Consider the following 20,755-nt stretch of genomic DNA (forward strand, 5'->3'; position numbering starts at 1 on the left):
CGCGGTGGCCCGGCAAGAAGAACCAAAGAGGGGGACAAGACCCCCGAAGTCGGAAGAAGAGGGCGGCGGCAGCGAAGAAGAAAGCCGGGCTCCTCCGCTAGTAAAAGAGCTAGCAGAAGATAGCGGAGGAGTCCGGCGAGAATACCCTCGAAGACAGACAGAAGACCCCCGGAGCTGTGCAATAAACTATTTTAATCCTTGTGTGTTGTGTTTTTTTTTTTTACTTTTTTTCACAGGTGAATGGGTAGGGACAGGTACATTGTACCCCATACTCATTCACATAGGGTAGGGGGCCGGTATCCAGGGGCCCCCTTATTAAAGGGGGCTTCCGGATTCCGATAAGCCCCCCGCCCACAGACCCCAACAACCAACGGCCAGGGTTGTCGGGAAGAGGCCCTTTTCCTCATCAACATGGGGACAAGGTGCTTTGGGCCTTCCCCAAGGCACCCCCCCATGTTGAGGGCACGCGGCCTGGTACAGCTCAGGAGGGGGTCGCTCGCTCGTCCCCACCCACTTTCCTTGCCTTTCGGGTAGCGTGCTCGGATAAGGGTCTTATATGGACCTGGGGGGACCCCCACGTGATTTTTCGGAGTACGGGTTCCCCTTTAAGTCCATACCAGGTGACGGGGCCAGCGACGCCTCTTTCGCTGGCCCCGGCTACCTGGAGACGCGCTCAAAATGAGCAGACTTTTCTCCGGGCGGGAAAAGTCCGTTCATTTCAAAAGTATGGCGGACTGGCACACACACGGCCGGATGGTCTGCCGAAATGCGAGTCTGACGGACAGATTGAAGTGCAAAACTACTTTCTAAGTCCGCCGGACTTTTGGGTAAAAAAAAGTCCGCCGAAGCCTACACACGGGGGGATTGTCCGGCGGACTCAACTTTTCCCCCAGATTGTTTGATCCTAGGTGACTTCTGTTAAGGTCAAACCACAGACTAACCTCTTTTGAAAAACAGTCTTACTCCCTAACTTGCTCCAGACTGATGAGTGAGGCCTACCTGTCCCCATCAAATGGGTAACTGTCCCTACTTTCACACACTGTCTACCTCAGAACTTTTTTTCTCATTGAGCACAGGCTCCCCCAAGTTGGTACCCATAGGCCATGTCAGAGGACACACTAGTCCTTTGCTGGGCTCCCTCTAATGTCAATAGTAAGAAGTCATCATGTAACCACTTTTATTAGTTACAGAAATTAAACAAGTGATTTAGTAATCACTGAATTACTGCATAATATTCCCAACCACTAGCCTGCTGGAGTGGCAGTGGCACTCATTGGGTTAGCGGAGGCGACCACTCACTACCTGCTCACCTATCTACAATTCTATCCTTACAGTTTTGCAGCTGTTAGTCTTGCGTGATTTTAATTTCTTATGACATACTATATAAAACACAGTTTTGTAAATCTATGACTTCAAATGATAGAAATTAATTTTGAGTTGTATTGTGTTAAAGCCTCACAGCGAAGTACCCAGTCTTCTTATGATCTGTTACAGCAAGATCCCCTTTGGCGCTCAGGAAGGTTGTGTGACACTTGAAGTTACACACTTATATTGAAACAGACCATTGTGACTACACACCCCACTGGGCACTATGCATTCACTATTCATGCAAAAAAAAAACTATGCTGCATGTAAAATAACAGAAAGATATAGAATTATTACTTATAAATTACACTTTATTTTTGCAGTAACCCCACTGAAAAAGCCAGAGCTAGCAGAACCAAAGAAAGGTAATAATGAAAAATCATTTATTTGTAAAATATGGGAATCTGTTACTTATCAAGAATAAAGGGCTGGGTTTTTCTAACTATGGGCTATAATGATATCTTATTCATAATAATATAATAAAATAAATAAAACTTGATGGCTTGGCAAACAATGCATTTTTTTTTATTTGTATGTACAAATTGTAATGTATTAATTCCTATATGTTTTTAGAGACCCATGTAAAAGAACATGAGCCAACAGAGGCAAAAAGAGGTAATAATTTAAACTAGTGAACCTTGACTATAAAACTATGACTTATAATACTACATTTGGAATGATAGAAAAGTAATGGAATTTAAAGTACTATAGCTTTAATGTATTATATTCAGAAGCACTGACACAGGAACTATTGAGCATATCCCATTTATGTTGCCTATATTAAAGTGGAAGTAAACCCTCCTAACGTTTTCAGCCAAGGATTCTGCAATTTTGGCCTCTGTTTAATCTACAACTGCCATGATGCTGCACATGTGATCAGTTATGACACTTGCCATTGGATGGTTTGACAGTCTTGTTGAGAGCACAACCAATAGGAGGGTTACATTCCCGTCACGTGCCGGAAATGTAACTTATTTGAAATGGATAAATGGATTGGTTTACTTCCGCTCTAATTACATTTTGTACATGCGGGCGGATTCATGTGACCCAGTGCAGGGTCCGAAAGTAGATTGGGCCTCATCCAGACTCATGGACCCAGCAACAACTACAGTATAGTACACACAAAGTATTAAGGAAACTATTCACCTAGCTATGCAGTGTGCTAGCGTTCCTGGATCACAAGCCTGGAAGGCAAGCTGTTTGCCTGGAGTTCTGCTTTAAGATACTGTAAGTACATAGTAAGGCTTTAAAGGAAATACACTTTAACATATATACATATTTGTTTTTCAGAGAAACAAGAGCAAAAACAAGAAAGGGAGCCTAAGGAACCACAGAAAGGTAGTAACATCAATGCACCATCACCCTGAAATCATGCAACCATGCTGAGCCAAAGTAGCTATTCATGTTTCCTTGAATGCAAGCATGTCAAATGCAATGCTTTTTACCACATGCACTTCAATGTTGCTTTATGTTGTAAATAAATATGTTATTTTCAAACAGAATGGTGTTTTGCTTCATTATATAGCACCAAATATTGATGAAGTAATGTACTGTAATTTGAAGAAAGCATGCTTTCTTTATGATCACATTGTAATGTCTCTGCCATACACATGTATACCTATATACTGTTTATTGCATAGGTAAATCTCTCAGAAGGCAAGATATACTGTATAGAGAATATAGCTATTTAGAAGGCAAGTATATTGTTTCAGCTGCAGCCTTCCTGGGACACCATGATCTCACTCCATGATTCCAGTGTGGATATCGGGGTAACAGTGTAGTGATAAAGATTCTGTAAGACTGTATTCCCTTCCCAGTACTTATACTAGTGTATGTACAGTATGTCTTGATTAGAGCATGGGGATTATAGAAACAGAAAGGCTTTATACTTCTGGGATTGTTATACTCTGTCTTGAATCAAACTTTAGATAGAAAAACTTGTGCTAAAATGTTATGAAATTCTGAACACGGCAGGAACAAATATTATACCAGACAAAGGATATCTGTAAAAAAAAAAAAAAAGAACCCCAAGCATGTTTTCCAGCAAGCTTAGTATGTTGGCATTAGGGGACGTTACTAGACTTTTTTAGACATACAGTACGTTTGATAGCTCGAAGTGATCCTAAAATGTTCACCCAAATGTATAAACTAATATTACTGGTAAACAGCAATCAAATAGTCTGTTTTTGGAACAGGTGGTGACTCTGGCTTCAGAGGATATACTGTGCAAGATTAACTCTTTTTTCTGTCACCTACCTGTTAATTTACATTTAAATGATAGGGCTTAACAAAGAGATGTATAGAACTTAAAATAGTATTAAAGTGATTGTAAAGGTACATTTTTTTTGTTATATTTACCTGTTATGTGCAAGGGCTTTGCACAGAGCAGCCCCAGTCCTCTTCTTCTGGGGTGCCCCGGCCACACTCCTGGATCCTCCTCTACATCAGGTGCCCCACGGAGAGCCGCTTTCCATGGGGGCACGGGCACGCTTATAAGTCCTGCTGCTACATCCATTGACACAGACATCAGGACTCAGCCCCGCCCCCTGCTCTCGTGTCACTGGATTTGGTTGACAGCAACGAGAGGCAATGATTTTTGCTGCTATCAATCTATCCAATGAGGGTGGAGAAATATCTCTTAAACATGCACTGTTTAGATATTTACACTACCAATAGGTAAGCCATAATATAGACTTACCTATAGGTAAAACTTAAAGCTAAAAGTTTACTTCCTTTTTAATGCATTATATGCAGTTAGGTAAAAAAAACCTCTGTGCTGCAGCTGCCCCCAGACCCCCCCCCCCCCCATTTCTCTTAACTGAACCTGTCCATTCCAGCGACAAGCATGAGCCCAGCAGCTCCAGTCGCTGTCTCAACCCTCATTGGGTAGATTGATAGCAGCGGGAGCCATTGGCTCCTGCTGCTGTTAATCAAATCCAGTGACGCGAGAGCTGGGGGTGGGGCCGAGTCATGCTGTCTCATGGAAAGAGGCTCTCTGTGGGGTCACCCAATGAAGAAGAGGATCTGGGCTGCTCTGTGAAAAACCATTGCACAGAGAAGGTAAGTACAGGCATGTTTGTTATTTATAAAAATATATAATATAAGGGGAAAATGTGCCTAGTCTTTGGCTTTGCTTACCGCAAAGCGAACACAGATTAAGCTGCATTGTTTAAAGTTGTACTATGTTTCCCCATCAATATATATATATATATATATATATATATATATATATATATATATATGCACATAATATTACCAAAAGTATTGGGACACCTGCGTTTACACACACATGGACTTTGTCATCCCAATCCTTAGTCCATACAGTTCAATATCGAGTTGCCATACCCTTTGCAGCTATAACAGCTTCAACTCTTCTGGGAGGGCTGTCCACAAGATTTAGGAGGGTGTCTATGGGAATGTTTTACCACTTTTCCACAAGTGCATTTGTGAGGTCAGGCACTGTTATTGGACAAGAAGCCCTGGTTCGCAGTCTCCGCTCTAATCCATCCCAAAGGTGTGCTATCGGGTTTAGGTCAGGACTCTGTGCAGGCCAGTCAAGTTCCTCCACCCAAAATGCACTCGTCCATGTCTTTATGGATCTCGATTTGTCCATGTCTTTGTGGATCTTGATTTGTGCACTGTTGCACAGTCAAGTTGTAACAGAAAGGGGCCATCCCCAAACTGTTCCCATTAAGTTGGGAGCATGACATTGTCCAAAATGTCTTGGTATGCTGAAACTTTAAGGGAACTCTGGAACTGGAACTAAGGGGCCAAGCCCAACCCCTGAAAAACAACCCTACACCAAAGTCTCCCCTCCATCAAATGATATGGACCAGTGTACAAAGCAAGGTCCAATAAAGATATGGATGAGCGTGTTTTGGGTAGAGAAACTTTACTGGCCTGCACAGGTCCTGACTTCAACCCGATAGAACACCTTTGGAATTAATTAAAGTGGAGACTGTGAGCCAAGCCTTCTTGTCCATACTAGTGCCTAACCTCGCAAATGCGCTTTGGGAAGAATGGTGAAACATTCCCATAAACACACTCCTAAACCTTGTGGATAGCCTTCCCAGAAGAGTTGAAGGTGTTATAGCTGTGCCAAGTGAATATTGAACCCTACGGATTAAGACCCGGGTGCCATTAATGTTCATGTATGTGTAAAGGCAGGAGTCCCAATACTTTTGGTAATATAGTATATATATATTATGCACATTATATAACAGTGCACACAAGGCAAAAAAGTCACCCATAATGTAGCATAGTTGGGGTATTCTTATGCCTGCTTTTGGCTACATTGCATTTTACTTGGATTTTTTTACACAGCACTTTGAATACAACACTGTAGATAATGAAGAATACTTGATAAATTTGTGAATTTCCTACAGGGTTGTAAATGTTGCAAAACAGTGTATCAGTAAACTAATACAGAGATATGAGATATTTGAAATTGTATTTCAGCAGCATGACTAGCATGGCAAACATTCCTCTTTTCTAAATTAAATTACTATACATCAGTACAGTTCCTCTAATGTAGGTAGCTAACAAAAGTTGCTGCTCTGAGAACTTGTTAAACAGCAATTTGAATTACTACATACTGTGTGCACAGTAATATATGTGGTATCTGTAGTACAATTCCTTTTCTATTGAAGTTTTTCACATTTTCAAATGACTGTGTAAAAATACATGCTAATGCCCATTGGCATAAATTAGAGAGAAAAATAATTGGGTTTTTGTTGACTTATGCCTTTCCTCCTTCCCGTCCCTTCTATGTTAAGATTATGTTATTTTAAGTGGCTGTCCTTGCAGAATGTATACTTTTTAATGTTACAGTCTTATTCTAAATTCTAGACCCACAGGACATCTGCAGCTTTTGGCGGTGTCTCTAGATGTTCCTAATCAGTATATATATATTTTTTGTATTAGGGCTGGAAGGTCTAAGGAAAGTGTTAGGAGGAATATTATACAGTATAATACACAAATGTTTAAAATAATGATCCTTTTGGCTTCTTTATCTGAATCAGTGAAATTCTCAATGTTTTATAATTAGGTACCTCTAAGATTGTTTCAGCAACACTGACATTGGGTTTTTTACATGTTTTTTGTCAGTGTATTTACTGGTATATTCTTTCTTCTTGATTTGAACTTTTTGACACAAGAGAAACCTTAAAGAACAAGGTAGCACATTTTTCTGTGGTTAAGGAAATGGCATGTAACCTCAATGTCTGATCCAAGTTAAAGAAATTCAGTTAAAGTTATTGGTAATTGGTCAGTTGTAGTATATTTCTTCTTCACTATTACTTTATGGTAATTCATTTAAAGGGGTTTATATACCATAATCTAGCTGCTGACATCTTGGCATGGCAGTTAAACATTAGCAAAGTCAAAAAAGTGTCACAGAAACATGCAAGTGAGACCTGACTTCCAAAATGTTGTAATTTTGTAATTGTATAAATTACAAACAAATTAAAAACAATTATTAATATTCTTGTGAATAGGTGTTTGTTTTTGACATAGTTTTTGACACTCATGCAGAGATGAAACAGGTACTAATTCTCAATTATAAAATGTGTAACAATCAGCCATTTCTGAGGATTTGAATACAAATGATGACATATCAGATACTGTGCCTTTTTTTAGAATAGGTAAGCCACTTAATTTAATTTTTTTCTTCTTGACGTGTTTCATCCATGTGTTTCAACTAAGGTCATTTTCTTTTCTTTTGACTCTGGATATCCTGCACAAATCAGGTAAACGCAGCCTTATCAAACAGGTTTTCATCTGCAATTTGCAGATATTTTACATTTATACAGTTTCATTTTATTTATTTCACTTGATTTCCATATTTTGGTTTCAACATCTATCATTTTCAATTGCGAGATTCCATCAGTCTTAGTCCTTTAAGATCTTTGCTTGGATCATCACGATTTTAATGTGTACAGTATGTCTTAATATTTTTTTGCCATGCATGCATTTTCATTTTCTGGCTTTAAACAATTTGCTATAGGTAGAAAATGTGTTGCTCATTATTTATAAATGATATTTTATCTTAAATGGCAAACAATATATTTAAAATAGTTTCAGAAAAGTATGATAGATATGATTTTATAGGTTGTCCCAATCAGATTTGATAACATTAGTAATCTGAACTGTGTATAAAAATATGGTGTAAAGCTAAAATGAATTGTCCTATTTAGAATTATTGCTTTTCTTGTAGCATAATTTCCAAAATTACTTGCTGCAAGGTATTATACACATAAATAAGCAAGGTTACCTAGTGAAACGTATGAAAAAAGATGAATGGATCAAAGACATTTGATTTTTATCATTTCATTGTCAAATCCTATCTGTAGTATATGCAGACATGTTACTTTATGGAAGGTGTGGATGGTATTTTATTTAAAGACAGCTACAGATGTGGGTGTAATTTGTTAAGGACAGGCAGAAAGTCCAGAGGTCATTAAAAAGTTTTGAGGTTGGTTCTTTATTCACGGATATCATATATCTGATGTCACTTAAAACAACATTGTTATTTAAAGATTGGCTGTTACATATTGCTTCCATACATTTATCTTACATTTATATTTTGTTTTATTATAAAATGTACTTAACACTTCTTTTGCAGAAACCCCAGTTAGAAAACAAGAAGCCACACAGTCAAAAAAAGGTAAATGTATATATTAATAGAAAAGGTATCCAAGTAGACAAAGGTAAAATTGTTGATACTTTACTGAAAATTCACAAATAGTTAGAAGATGCAAACTATGCTTTATTTTACTTCATCCCCTCCAGCAAAAGGGTCAGCCATTTTGCCTATGTTGTAATTCTTGGAGAATAAAGCATCAAATAACTTTTTTTCTGGTAGAAAAGAGGAAGTAGACTTGTACTGTACCTTCTCATTATGAATCAATATAAGTTCTGATTGTTGGATGATGGCTTTTCTCTCTGCTTGGTATCTTACTGGGATTTTATACCTTAAATGATTGCCAACACAGAATTCCTGATAGAATATTCTTTATATAAAAGTAGAAAAGCATCCATTCCAGAACAAGCATGGTTAAGGATATTACATACAAGCAATGCTAAAAAAGTGTCTTAGCCCTTGTACACACGGGCGGAGATTCTGACAACCAAATCGGATTTTGTCTGTCGGATTTTGTCCGATGGATTTTGTCCAAAACTGTTGTATACACATGGTCGGACAAAGTTGTCGGAAAATCCGACGTGATGACATTATTTTGTTACGACGGGACTATGTTCACGCTAGTAGCCAATAGCTTTGATGTAGGAATTTGATCTGAGCATGCGTGGCACTTTGTCCGATCGGAATTCTCTACACATGATCGGAGTATGTCCGATCGGAGCATTTTGTCGGAAAATATTTCCGGCAAGTTGGAAAAGTTGGTCCGACGGATATTCCGACGGAAACAGTCCGATGTAGACCACACACAGTCGGAATATCCGACAAAACGCTCTGATCGGACACATTCCGACAGAATCTCCGACCGTGTGTACAAGGGCTAAGAGGGAAGTATGTAAAGGAGAGAAGTGTAGAAGGTATGATAATAGGCAGAATATGCAGGAGAGGAGTACAGAAGTTATGACTAAAGTATGACAAAAGTATTGGGACACCTGCCTTTAAATGCACAAAAAACTTTAATGGCATCCCAATCTTAGTCCGTAGGGTTCAATATTGGATTGGCCCACCCTTTGCAACTATTACAGCTTCAACTCTTATGGGAGGGTTATCCACAAGGTTTAGCAGTGTATCTATAGGAATGTTTGACTATTCTTCCACAAGCGCATTTGTGAAGTCAGGCACTAATATTGGATGAGGGGGATTATGGTGTGGGATTGCTTTTCAGGGATTGGAACTCTTAAGGCGTTCGTATACCAAGACATTTTGGACAAGTTCATGCTTCCAACTTTATGGGAACAGTTTGGGAATGGCCCCTTCCTGTTCCAACGTGACTGTGCAACAGTGCACAAAGCAGGTTCATGGCTATAAAGGTTGGGCCAACTAAATTCTGAAGCCTACGGACTAAGTCTGGAATGCCATTAAAATTCATGTGCATGTAAAGGCAGGATGTCCCAATACCTTTGATAATATAGTGTACATACTTTGGAAAGTGGGTGCTGGTGCATTAATCCCTCAGTTTCCAGTCCTCAGCACATGGTTTAATGCCTATCAGCAACCAATAGGGCAAAAGTAGGGCCCATAAATTGGGTATTGGGTTCTGAAGGATTAAGAACATGTTCTGGGCACTGAGTTGTTGACATGCATGTGCTGGGGACTGGGCGCTGAGGGATCCCCAGATATTCACAGAGAAATAAGCACTTTGGCATTAACATACATGAGCTGGGCCTGGTTAATAAGGGGTAAATGCTTATCCATGAAGACTGGTTAATGATGGATAAACAAACATACCCTGGAGACTCGTTGCTAGTTAATACACATGCTCCTGAGGCTAATCACTGGGGAGAAAATGCATATACATTGCAGACAGGCCACTGAGGGGTTAATGTGCACAAGCTAGGGTTGGGGGAGAATTTTGTGGGGCTGCTCACTGATGGGTAGTGCATATAGTTTACTAGTGTAAAATTAGAAAGAGATCTCACTGCTGACATAGCTACTGTGAAGGGGTCTGTGTGTGTGTGTGTGTTGATGGCAGGATGGGGGAAAATACAAACTTATGTCTTAGACTACACTCACAGTCATGCACTACAAACTCTTACATACAATCCCTCCTCCCCTTCTTTTCCAGTAGAGGTAGTGAAACATTAATGTTGCACATGTGAAGGCGGCAGAGATTGCTGAACCTCCAGACAGTGTATCTGGCCTCAATCAATAATGTCTGTGGGGAGGACATGGATACTGTTCTATATGCAATGAGAATATATATATATCTTTTAATATGCAATTTGTGTGGTGGAGAGGAGGACTTACAATATTGAGTCTTTGGAGGACAATCTGGAGATTATGAACTCTGGGAAAGGGATACGGGAGAAGAGTAATATATATGTGCTGGAGGTGGGATTTCACTGGGTAAAGACTGCGTGTGTGCTTGAGGTAGATTACACTAGGAAAAACTAAAATGTGCATGCATTGGAGATGTGATGTCATCACTAGAGTATGCTCCATTCATCTAAACTGAAAACTGGATCTAGAATCCCAAAGTGACATAAAAAAGTGAAGGTGGAACCTATGCATTATGTTATTAACCACTTGCCGACTGCTGTCAGCACATATACGTCGGCAGAATGGCACGGCTCGTCTGCCGCAAGCTCTGTGATATCGTGTCATGGAGCTGAAGAATGGGGAGATGTCAATGTTAACATCTCCCCATTCTGCCTAGTGACAGGACACTGATCGTCTGCTCCCTGTCATCAGGAGCAGCGATCAGTGTCGCGTCACTGCTAGCCCATCCCCCAGACAGAATCCCCATTCAGGACACACTTAACCCTTCCCCGTCCCCTAGTGGTTAATCCCTTCACTACCAGTGACATTTTTACAGTAATCAATGCAATTTTATAGCATTGATCGTTGTATTAATACCAATGGTCCCAAAAATGTGTCAAAATTGTTCGATAAGTCCGCAATAATGTCTCAGTCACTATAAAATTGCTGATTGCTGCCATTACTAGTAAAAAAAAAAATATATTAATAAAAATGCCATAAAACTATCCCCTATTTTGTAGACGCTATAACTTTTGCGCAACCCAATCAACAAACACTTATTGCGATCTTTTTTAATCAAAAATATGTAGAAGAATATGTATCGGCCTAAACTGAGGGAAAAAAATTATATATTTTTAGGGGATATTTATTATAGCAAAAAGTAAAAAAAAATCATTTTTTTCTAAATTGTCACTCTTTTTGTTTATAGTGAAAAAATAGCGCAAAAAATAAAAACCGCAGAGGTTATCACTATCAACAAAAGAAAGCTCTATTTGTGGGAAAAAAAGGATGTCAATTTTGTTTGCACGACCATGCAATTGTCAGTTAAAGCGATGCAGTCCCGAATTGTAAAAAGTGCTCTGGTCAGGAAGGGGGTAAATCCTTCTGGGGATGAAGTGATTAAGGAAGGAAGAAAATCTAATACATATAATTATCTGGGATATATTCTAGAGTACACCACTCAGATTACAATCTGGCAGCAAAATCTCCTTAGACCGATTACCAAATATGAACTGGTAGTTTAAGTAAGTCCACGTATTACATAAACTTAGAGTTGGGGTGAACACCCAGGTTTGATACATTCCAAAACTCTTGAACATCGCAAAATTTCAGACTCAAACCGCTATCCTTATTAAAGTCTGGGACTGGATTTTAAGGGGAGCCACAATAAAAAAAACTGCATGGGGTCCCTCCAAAATCCTTAACAGACCCCTAGCTGAGCATGCAGCCCGGCAGGTCAAGAAAGAGGGATGGGGAGGTGCTTTGGGATGGGGGCTCTGCCCCCACTCCAAAACACCTTGCCCCTATGTTGATGAGGACAAGGGCCTCTTCCCGATAACCCTGGGTGGTGTATGTGGGGGTCTGTGGGCAGGGGGCTTATCGCAATCTGGAAACCCCCTTTAACAAGGGGGCCCCTAGATCCTGGCCCTTTCTATGTGAATGAGTAGGGGTACATTGTAGGGTTTATGCAGAAATGCATACCTCAGGAGAGAAATACAGAGGCTTTCAGCGCTGTCTTTTTTTCTGGTTTGATAGTTATGCTGACCTTCTGGCATCAATATTGCGAGTCATGAACAAGAATGCAGATAATGAAGGTCAGACAAAAGACTTTTTCCACATACTTGTACTGGGTAATTGTCTGACAGTATTGATGCCAGAGGGTCAGTATGGCAGCAAGGTCATGACGTTTTCAAAAGGAGGGGGGTTCTGCATTAAAAGAAAGCATGGTGTCAGAACTTAGAATTTAGGGACATTTCTACAAATAAAACAGAACAAAAATATTACAGCGCACACATGTAAAACTAACATTTACCTCCAAGCAAGGCTTTTTAAAAACACCTAGACATTTTCAAAAAACATTATCAAAAAATATGTGGATTTGGTCACACCATATTGCTATACGGTGCTTAAGCCCACTTACTGCGACAAAGTACCCCATGATTTATGCAAATAAACCACAGATTTCTCATCAAAATTATGTATTTGAAAATATGACAATGCAGGATGCAATTTAATTGAACAATGTTTGTACAATCATCTCTACATTTCTGAATAGTTATGTAGTACGAAGGCCTCTCTAACAATACATTACACTTAAACTCCAACTAAAATCAGTTAGGCTGTCCGTCTTGTAAGGGTATTTTTCCATAGCCTAATGAATAAGATAAAGCTATGCTGACTTTGGTCATCCTATCAGGTGCAAAACGACAAAAATTTGTAAAAAAAAAAAATTTGTATATACAGTATATAATTAGTGTGTGTGTGTGTGTATGTATATATATATATATATATATATATATACAGTGTATATATATATATATGGCATATATACTAAGTATATACTGTATACACACATTTTTATGCAGGTAAAAAAGAAATGTACACACACATATATATATATATATATATATATATATATATATATATATATAACAACGGGGCACGTACTTTGATGCATATTCTTCTTTTGTAGAAAGTTTACATGCTATAAACAGCAACAACCACTGTACTGTTTCGAGTGAACATCACTTTTCATCAGGCTTTCTCTGGCTTGTGTACCACACTAGCTCAAACTAACACCTATATGCAACACTCAAGGGAGTGCCACACAGGTGTCTGACCCAAAAACCCAATCAATATAATTAGGAACATCAACATTAACCCCTCAGTATAGAATATATCCAATCACTTAAGATCACCATACATTGTATACAAAAATAGATTGCTCCAATTAGATGTTTATCATAATGATGCAATAAATGTCAAAACACAAAATATTATTCATCATAACCAACATTCTTCCATAGGTTCCAAATATGGCAAATAGTAGTACTGCTCCAACCAATTCCTGCAGGGAAAAAAAATATTAAGTATTCAAGTTTTGTTAAGGAACTACACGTCACACCAAACCAAATCACATCAAAAACAGTGAACTAAATTATATATACAAAAATGCATATATGTGAATTCACAGTAGCGCAGCAATGACACCTAATTAATTCAGTGCTCAATCCCAAAAAAATGATAAGCATTATAAAACCATAGCCTATGAAAAAAGAAAAAAAGAGTCCTTTTTAACCAACAAAATTCATGCAAAATGATGATTCCCAGTGATATCCTAATGTGTACAGGGCATTATGGTTAAGCTAATACGCCATAAGAATCAGTTGTTAATAGATTCCTTAGTAAGCCAATCCACTTCTCCACTGCTCTTGCAGTAAATGTGCATATCCATATGTAAACATAAAAAAGAAAGGCTAGTGTAATATTGTCAAAGCACAATTCTTATTATAAAACCAATATTCCATCAATTCACATGTAAAACATCTTGTATCAAACATTGTACAGCTTATAGAATAGTAAAGCGACACCCTTCAGTCTCACCACCTCTGCGCTGGCTGATGACTATCCAGGGAGACACCAAACACTCTCACAATGTTGATGCGATGATTTTGGTTGCCTTACAGTCACACCCAATGTGTTTCATCACTTATGAGTTAGCATGGCACAGCAACCATTCTTATCAACACTCCACCTCTGAAACATTAACCGCTTCCAAGGTTAACGATCAGTAACCAGCTGTGCTGAGCTCAATCCTCCTTAATAAACCCATCTCAGGGACACGCAAGCATCTACCGAAGAGGCAACATCATGCCGTCTATACAATTAACCCCTCAAATCCATACTCAAGTGTTTTCCATTGTATCTTTAACCAACGCTTTAAAAAAAGACCACCTGTGCAGTTAACCCCTAATATCCACACTATAGCGCTGTGAATTACATTGCTAAGTATAGAGAAGCTATATCAGGGCTTTTTTTTCAGCAGGAACATGAGGGAATGCAGTTCCAGCATCTCCAGAACTAAATGTATGTAACAGCAAGGGGTGCTTGGGTGTACTATAGGGTCTGTTAATGTTGGCTGCTGGGAGATCTATTTTTGCTGAAGGGAATCTATTGTTGCTGTGGAAGTCTTCTGTTGCTTGTGGGGGATCCGTTGTTGCTGGGGATGGGTCTTATGTTGCTGGGACGGTTAATTGTTGCTGGGACGGTTCTCCTGTGGAGGGAAGCTTTTTTGTTGCTGGCTGCTGGAAGGTCCATTGATATTGGCTGCTGGGGAATCTATTGTTGCTAAAGGGGATCTATTTTTGTATAGTGGGGTCTATTATTTCTGGGGAGGTCTTCTGTGGCTCAGCAGGGATCTTTTGTTGCTGGGGATGGGTCTTATGAAGAGTGTCAATCATTGCTGGGAGGTGTATACTGTTGAGTGAGGGGTCTAAAGTTGATGGCTGATGGAGGGTCTATTGATTCTGGCTGTTGGAAGTCCACTGTTGCTGGGGCGGATCTATTTTTGCTGGGGTGACCATTGTTGCTAGATATGTTTTACTGCCTTTCTTGTAATCATTAACGATTCCATACAAAATACTTTACTATAATATGTTACTTTACTTTAATATGTTACTTGGTTCTGTATTCCCTAAAAGGAATGGTGTTCGGAGGTGGATAGGGGGCAGAGTCAAGGGGTGACTCAGAAGAGAGGACATCCTGTACCAATTCTCTGAGAAAAAAAGCTCTGAGCTATATACTTATTGGGGTGGCAGTAAATAATAAGTAACCTTGCCATACAAAGGCCTCCGACCTTGGAAAGGGCAACAGCTAGTCTACATGACAATGTTAAAGTACTACCCTAATTGTTCCAATTAAAAATGACATGTAAAATCTTAATATTACTCTATATAAAACAAAGGTATGGTTACACTCTATATAAATATTTAAAACTATATATATTTAAAAAAATATACATATTTAAAAAAACCAAGGATCAGAACACAATAATAAAATAATATAATATCCACATGAGTAATATACAATTTAATAGTCGCTAATGAAGCCATTTAAATCAAATTCTATATTTAAACTTGCAGGCTCCAAAGTTTGTAATAAATGAATCCATTTGGTTTCACATCTTGAGAGGTTCCTCACCCAATTAGAACACCTCCAAGATGCTGAAACTCTTTCAACTCCCCAAAATTAAAGACCCCTCGGATCTTTTTGATGGTGGCATCTAAAATGATTTGACACACCATGATGATTGTATCCTTTAATTATATTTTGTAAATGTTTACCGACTCTTATTTTCAAAGTACTTTAGTGGGTGCCCTATATACACCAAGCTGCATGGGCATAGAAGTGCATACACCATATGTGTAGTACATGTGATAAGATTATTAATATCATAAACATGGCCCGTATAGGTTGCCAGAGATGATGTATGCCTCCTGACATTACCTCTTGCAAAATTGCACACTTTACATTTACCACAAGCCAAGAAACCGGGAAGAAATATGTTACTGGTGGGTCTAATATTTTTTTGACCACCTTTTCACCAACACATGGTGATCTCCTATATATAAAAGAAAGTGGACATGGTAAAACAGAACCCAGAGTTTGGCCCATTAGTAAAACATGCCAATGTTTCCGATAAATATTCTCAATGTCTTTATATTGGTTATGGAAGTCTCATATAAAACTCCATTGTTTGGCATTATTAGGACTTTTCACTTTATTAACCATGCCCTGATTCCTTGGGACTTTCAACACATTTTAGATCTCCTGGATTAGAATCCAACCTCTGAATAAACTTTCTGAACAAAATTTTATTTAATCGGTTGTTCAATAAAATCTTGATCAAAAGTGCAGTTGCAACTAATGGGCCTAATGGGACTAATATTGTTACAGCCAAAAAATGTATTGATTGCAGTCCCACTGAAAATCTTAAAGTTGTTAGTATTACTATTTAAATGTATCATAAAAGACCGCAAGCTCTCCTCAGATCCCTCCCAGATGAATATAATATTGTCTATGAAGCGTCTGTAATATTTCAATTCATGTCTATTTTGACTAAACACAAATTTGTCCTCCCATTCCACCATGAAAATGTTGGATATGTTGGCGGAAAATTTGGCGTCCATAGCAACACCTATTTTCTGACCAAAGAACTCTAATACCAATGATAATGTGAAAGAAAAAAGTCCATCGCTCTATGTAGGAACACCTTTTGAGAGTAAGGAATGTCATCCCTACTACTCAAGGCCCAATTTAATGCCAACAAGGTATCGTCATGTTGAATAAATGTGTGCAAGGATGATGCACTCCTAACTCAATGTCATTTAATGTACACAACAAATCCTTGGTGCGTTTTAGGAATGCCTTAGTCTTTTTATAGGCTGGAGGAACTTATCAAGATACTCTCCCAGTCTGGCTGTAACCGACTCAATACCATTTACTATGGGTCATGCAGGCAGATATTGGTAATTTTTATATATCTTGGGGAGTGTATAAATGATTGGCATTCTGCAAGCACTCGGTACTGAGTATCTTTATTCTTTCTTAGTTAAAACATGGGTTCCATATCCAAAATCTATTAAGACTTTAAGTTCATCCTTGAACCTAAGTGTAGAATTCTTAGATAATTTAACATATGTCTTCTGTTCAGACAGCATATTAACCAACTGTTGGTTGTGAAACTCTTTTTCTAAAATCCCCCCCCCACCATCCGCTGGCCTGATTATAATATATTTTCTACTTTCAAGGCTTTATATTCCATCTCTAATGTGTCTATTCTTTAAATCGTTGCTGGGTTTAATCTGTTCTAAATCTTTCAGAACTAACTGCTTAAAGACTTCGACATGATCATTTTTTCTCAAGGGAGGATTAAATATAGATTTGTTACGCACACCACTATCAATTCCACATCCAGCCATACTAGAATTACTAATAGAGGTTACAGGATTATTTAGAAAATACGTTTTCAAATGTAACTTCCTAATATATTTGTGTGTATCAATATAAAGATTTAACTCATTGACTGGTCTTTTAGTGCCCGTTCACACTACCGCGACTTGTCAGGCGACTTAGCCGCGTGACAAGTCGCGCTCCGTTCTGTACTATGGAACCGTTCTAATAGGAGCGACTCAAGTCGCTACGACTTAGAAAAAGGTTCCTGTACTATTTTTGGGGCGACTTCAGGAGACTTGCATTGACTTCTATACAGAAGTCATTTTGCAAGTCGCCGCTGAAGTTGTGTGCAGGTCGCGTCTGTGAGTCACGCTGCAAGTCGCGTCGCCCCTGTGTGAACGGGCACTAAGGTGCACACTTCAGGCAAGGATTCAGGTTATGCAATTCATTTTTAGTTAAATTCACCTTACTTAAATTGAAAATCCCTTGATTTAATATTCTCTCCTGTGTTTTTTTGTACTTGACCCTTTGGCCTGCTCTAGAACCTCTTCTTGTCTTCTTCCTATCCCATCTCTTTTCCTCTCCCCTTGATGTTTTGAATACATGGGTGATTTCATCCTCTGCCTCTGCCACCTCCCTAAAAAAGGTGAGTGGTTGGCATTCTGTGAAAACTCACTGACATCCACATAGTCACTTAAGGCCTGATAATGGTTATATGTTGGATTATACCCATAGTCAGATTCTTTTTGCCAGCTCTGAGAGTGCTGAGAGTATGATAGTTATAATCTTATCACATGTGGTGTATGCACTTCTATGCCCATGTAGCTTGATGTTTCTAGGGCACATTAAACATACTTTGAAAAAGGAAGTCGACGAACATAAACACAATATAATTAAAGCATACAAGCATCACAGTGTTTCAATCATTTTAGATGCCACCATCAAAAAGATCAGAGGAGTCCTACATTTTGGGGAGTTTCAGCATCTTGGAGGGGTTCTATTTGGGTGAGAGACCTGTCCATATGTGAAACAAAATGGATTTATTTATTACAAACGTTTAAACCTGCAGATTTAAATATAGAATTAGATGTAAACTGCTTCATTAACGATTACTAAACAGTATATTACTCAGTGTGGATATTATATTATTTTATTATTGTGTTCTGATCCTTGGTTTTTTAAATATATATGTTTTTTAAATATATATAATTTTACATATATGTATAATTTAGAGTGTAACTATATTTTTGATTTATATGGAGTAATATTAGGATTTTACATATACATGTAATTTTTAATTGGATCAATTAGGGTAGTACTTTAACACTGTGATGTAGACTGGCTGTTGCCCTTTCCAAGGTCTGAGACTTTTGTATGGCAACGTTACTTATTATTTACGGCCACCCTAATAAGTATATAGGCTATGGTTTCAGTGGGGGGCATCGATAGTTTTAAAAAACTATTATATAAGCACCTGAACGACCGCAACATACAGGGATATACAATGTAATACTGACATATAATCACACACATAGGTTAGACTTGATGGACCTGTGTCTTTTTTCAACCTCACCTACTATGTAACTATGATAGTGCTTGAGTATGGATTTGAGTGGTTAATTGTATAGACAGCATGATGTTGCCTCTTCCATAGATGCTTGCATGTCCCTAGGAAGGGGTTCGCTATGGAGGATTGCACTCAGCACAGCTGGTTACTGATCGCTGACCTTGGAAGCGGTTAACGGTTCAGAGGTTGAGTGTTCACAAGCCTGGTTGCTGTGCCATGCAGCCACCCGCTGTGACGAAGTCGTAAGTGATGAAACGTGTCAGTGTGTGACTATGTGTCAACCGGAATTCTCGCATCAATGTTGTGAGAGCGATTGGTTTCTCCCTGGATAGTCGTCAGCCAGCGCGGAGGTGGTGAGACTGAAGGGGGTCACTTTACTATGCTATGAGCTGTACAATGTTTTATACAAATGTTTTACATGTGAGTGGATTTGATACCGGTTTTCGATTAAAGATTGTGCTTTGACACTATTACACTAGTGGAGCCTTTCTTTTTTATGTTTACCCATGGATGTGCACCTTTACTGCAAGAGCGGTGGAGAAGTGGATTGGCTTACTAAGGAATCTATTAAGAACTGACTCTTATGGTGTATTATCCTAACCATGAGAGTGGTAGGCAATAGGATTTAGTGAGTTGCTATTTGATGGGAGTGGGTCAGATGTGGCACACAGTGGTGGTGGATTTTTTTTCGGTGTTTTTCCTAATTAGGATATCACTGGAAATTATCATTTTGCATGAATTTCATTGGTTAAAGAGGACTGTTATTTGATATTTTCTCTTTTTTCATATTTTCAGTATACCTAGAACATGGTTTTATAATTGGCATCACATTTTTTTGGATTGAGCCCTGAATTAATTAGGTGTCATTGTTGCTGTGAATTCACATATATGCATTTTTGTATATATAATTTATTTCACTGTTTTTGATATTTACTGTATGTTTAAGTTTATTTTTCTTAAGTAGCAGCATTGGTCACAACTATTTACTATTTTTTAGATTTTTTTGTGAACTTATCCTTTTAAAGCCTCTTTAGTAGAATCACATACAACAATAAAAACCTAAAGCAGCCTCTAGTTCTTCTGTAGGAAAAAAGTTAAAATGTGTGCATATCCAAAACATGTTTAGCTTTAGTAAAAAAAGGGTTAAAACTACTTTCAGATTATTTTTTGCTGTCTGTATACCATTGCATAGATTTTCTTCACTTTCTGTCTTAAAGATGAAACAGGAAATAATAGAAATTCACATCAAATTGAAAATATATTTCAATATTTTTATTGAAAAAGAAACAAAGTCTGGTATAAACAGATGCATAAATGTAACAATTCAATTTTCAGATTGTCAGTAATAGCAATACAATACAATAACATATGAGGTATAATTAGAACAGCTATTTGTCATCTATCATCACATCAGAAAGCAAAAGATATAGCATATATCTGAGTACTAATGGGACTGAACAGTTACTTCCCAGTTATGATCAAGGTAGACTTGTGCACAATGGAAAATTTCGTTTAGTTTCGGTTCGTTGTCATTCGTAAAATACATAATTTCGTTCTGTTATATTCGTTATGTTACGTTAATACGTTTTTGGATAATTCGTTATTATTCGTAGAGTGTCGAATTCATTTGTTCGTATTCGTTGAAATTCGCTATTTATGTTTGTATAGACATTCGTGATAATGATTCGTAGTTTGGAAAGTCGCTTCTTTATTGAAGCTGACCTTTTGTTACCAAATTCATTTGAATGCATTTGAATTCATTCGAATTCATTCGTTATATTTCTTTCGTATTCATTGTTATTCGTTATTTTTTATTCGGACATTCGGATGCATTGATTCGTAGTTTGGAAAGTCGTTTGTTTATTGAATCTTTTAAACACACAATGACAACGTCTCTTCTCCTTGGCTCAAAT

At 38.2% G+C, this 20,755-nt stretch overlaps 1 protein-coding gene across 50 annotated transcripts in view; it reads left to right on the top strand.

Annotated features, from left to right (window-relative positions):
- The window catches only part of TRDN (triadin), a 1,056,665-nt gene that overhangs the window by 730,720 nt on the left and 305,190 nt on the right, over positions 1–20,755 (top strand). For all 50 annotated transcript variants that reach the window (XM_077486957.1, XM_077486959.1, XM_077486986.1 and 47 more), the window contains 4 exons: positions 1,689–1,730; positions 1,939–1,980; positions 2,656–2,703; positions 7,988–8,029. In XM_077486957.1, coding sequence (XP_077343083.1) covers positions 1,689–1,730; positions 1,939–1,980; positions 2,656–2,703; positions 7,988–8,029 — 174 coding nt within the window. The remainder of the gene's footprint in view (positions 1–1,688; positions 1,731–1,938; positions 1,981–2,655; positions 2,704–7,987; positions 8,030–20,755) is intronic.

This window comes from Lithobates pipiens, unplaced genomic scaffold, assembly GCF_037356315.1.
Source record: "Lithobates pipiens isolate NorthernLeopardFrog02 unplaced genomic scaffold, aLitPip1_a1.2 Scaffold_18, whole genome shotgun sequence".
Taxonomy (NCBI): domain Eukaryota; kingdom Metazoa; phylum Chordata; class Amphibia; order Anura; family Ranidae; genus Lithobates; species Lithobates pipiens.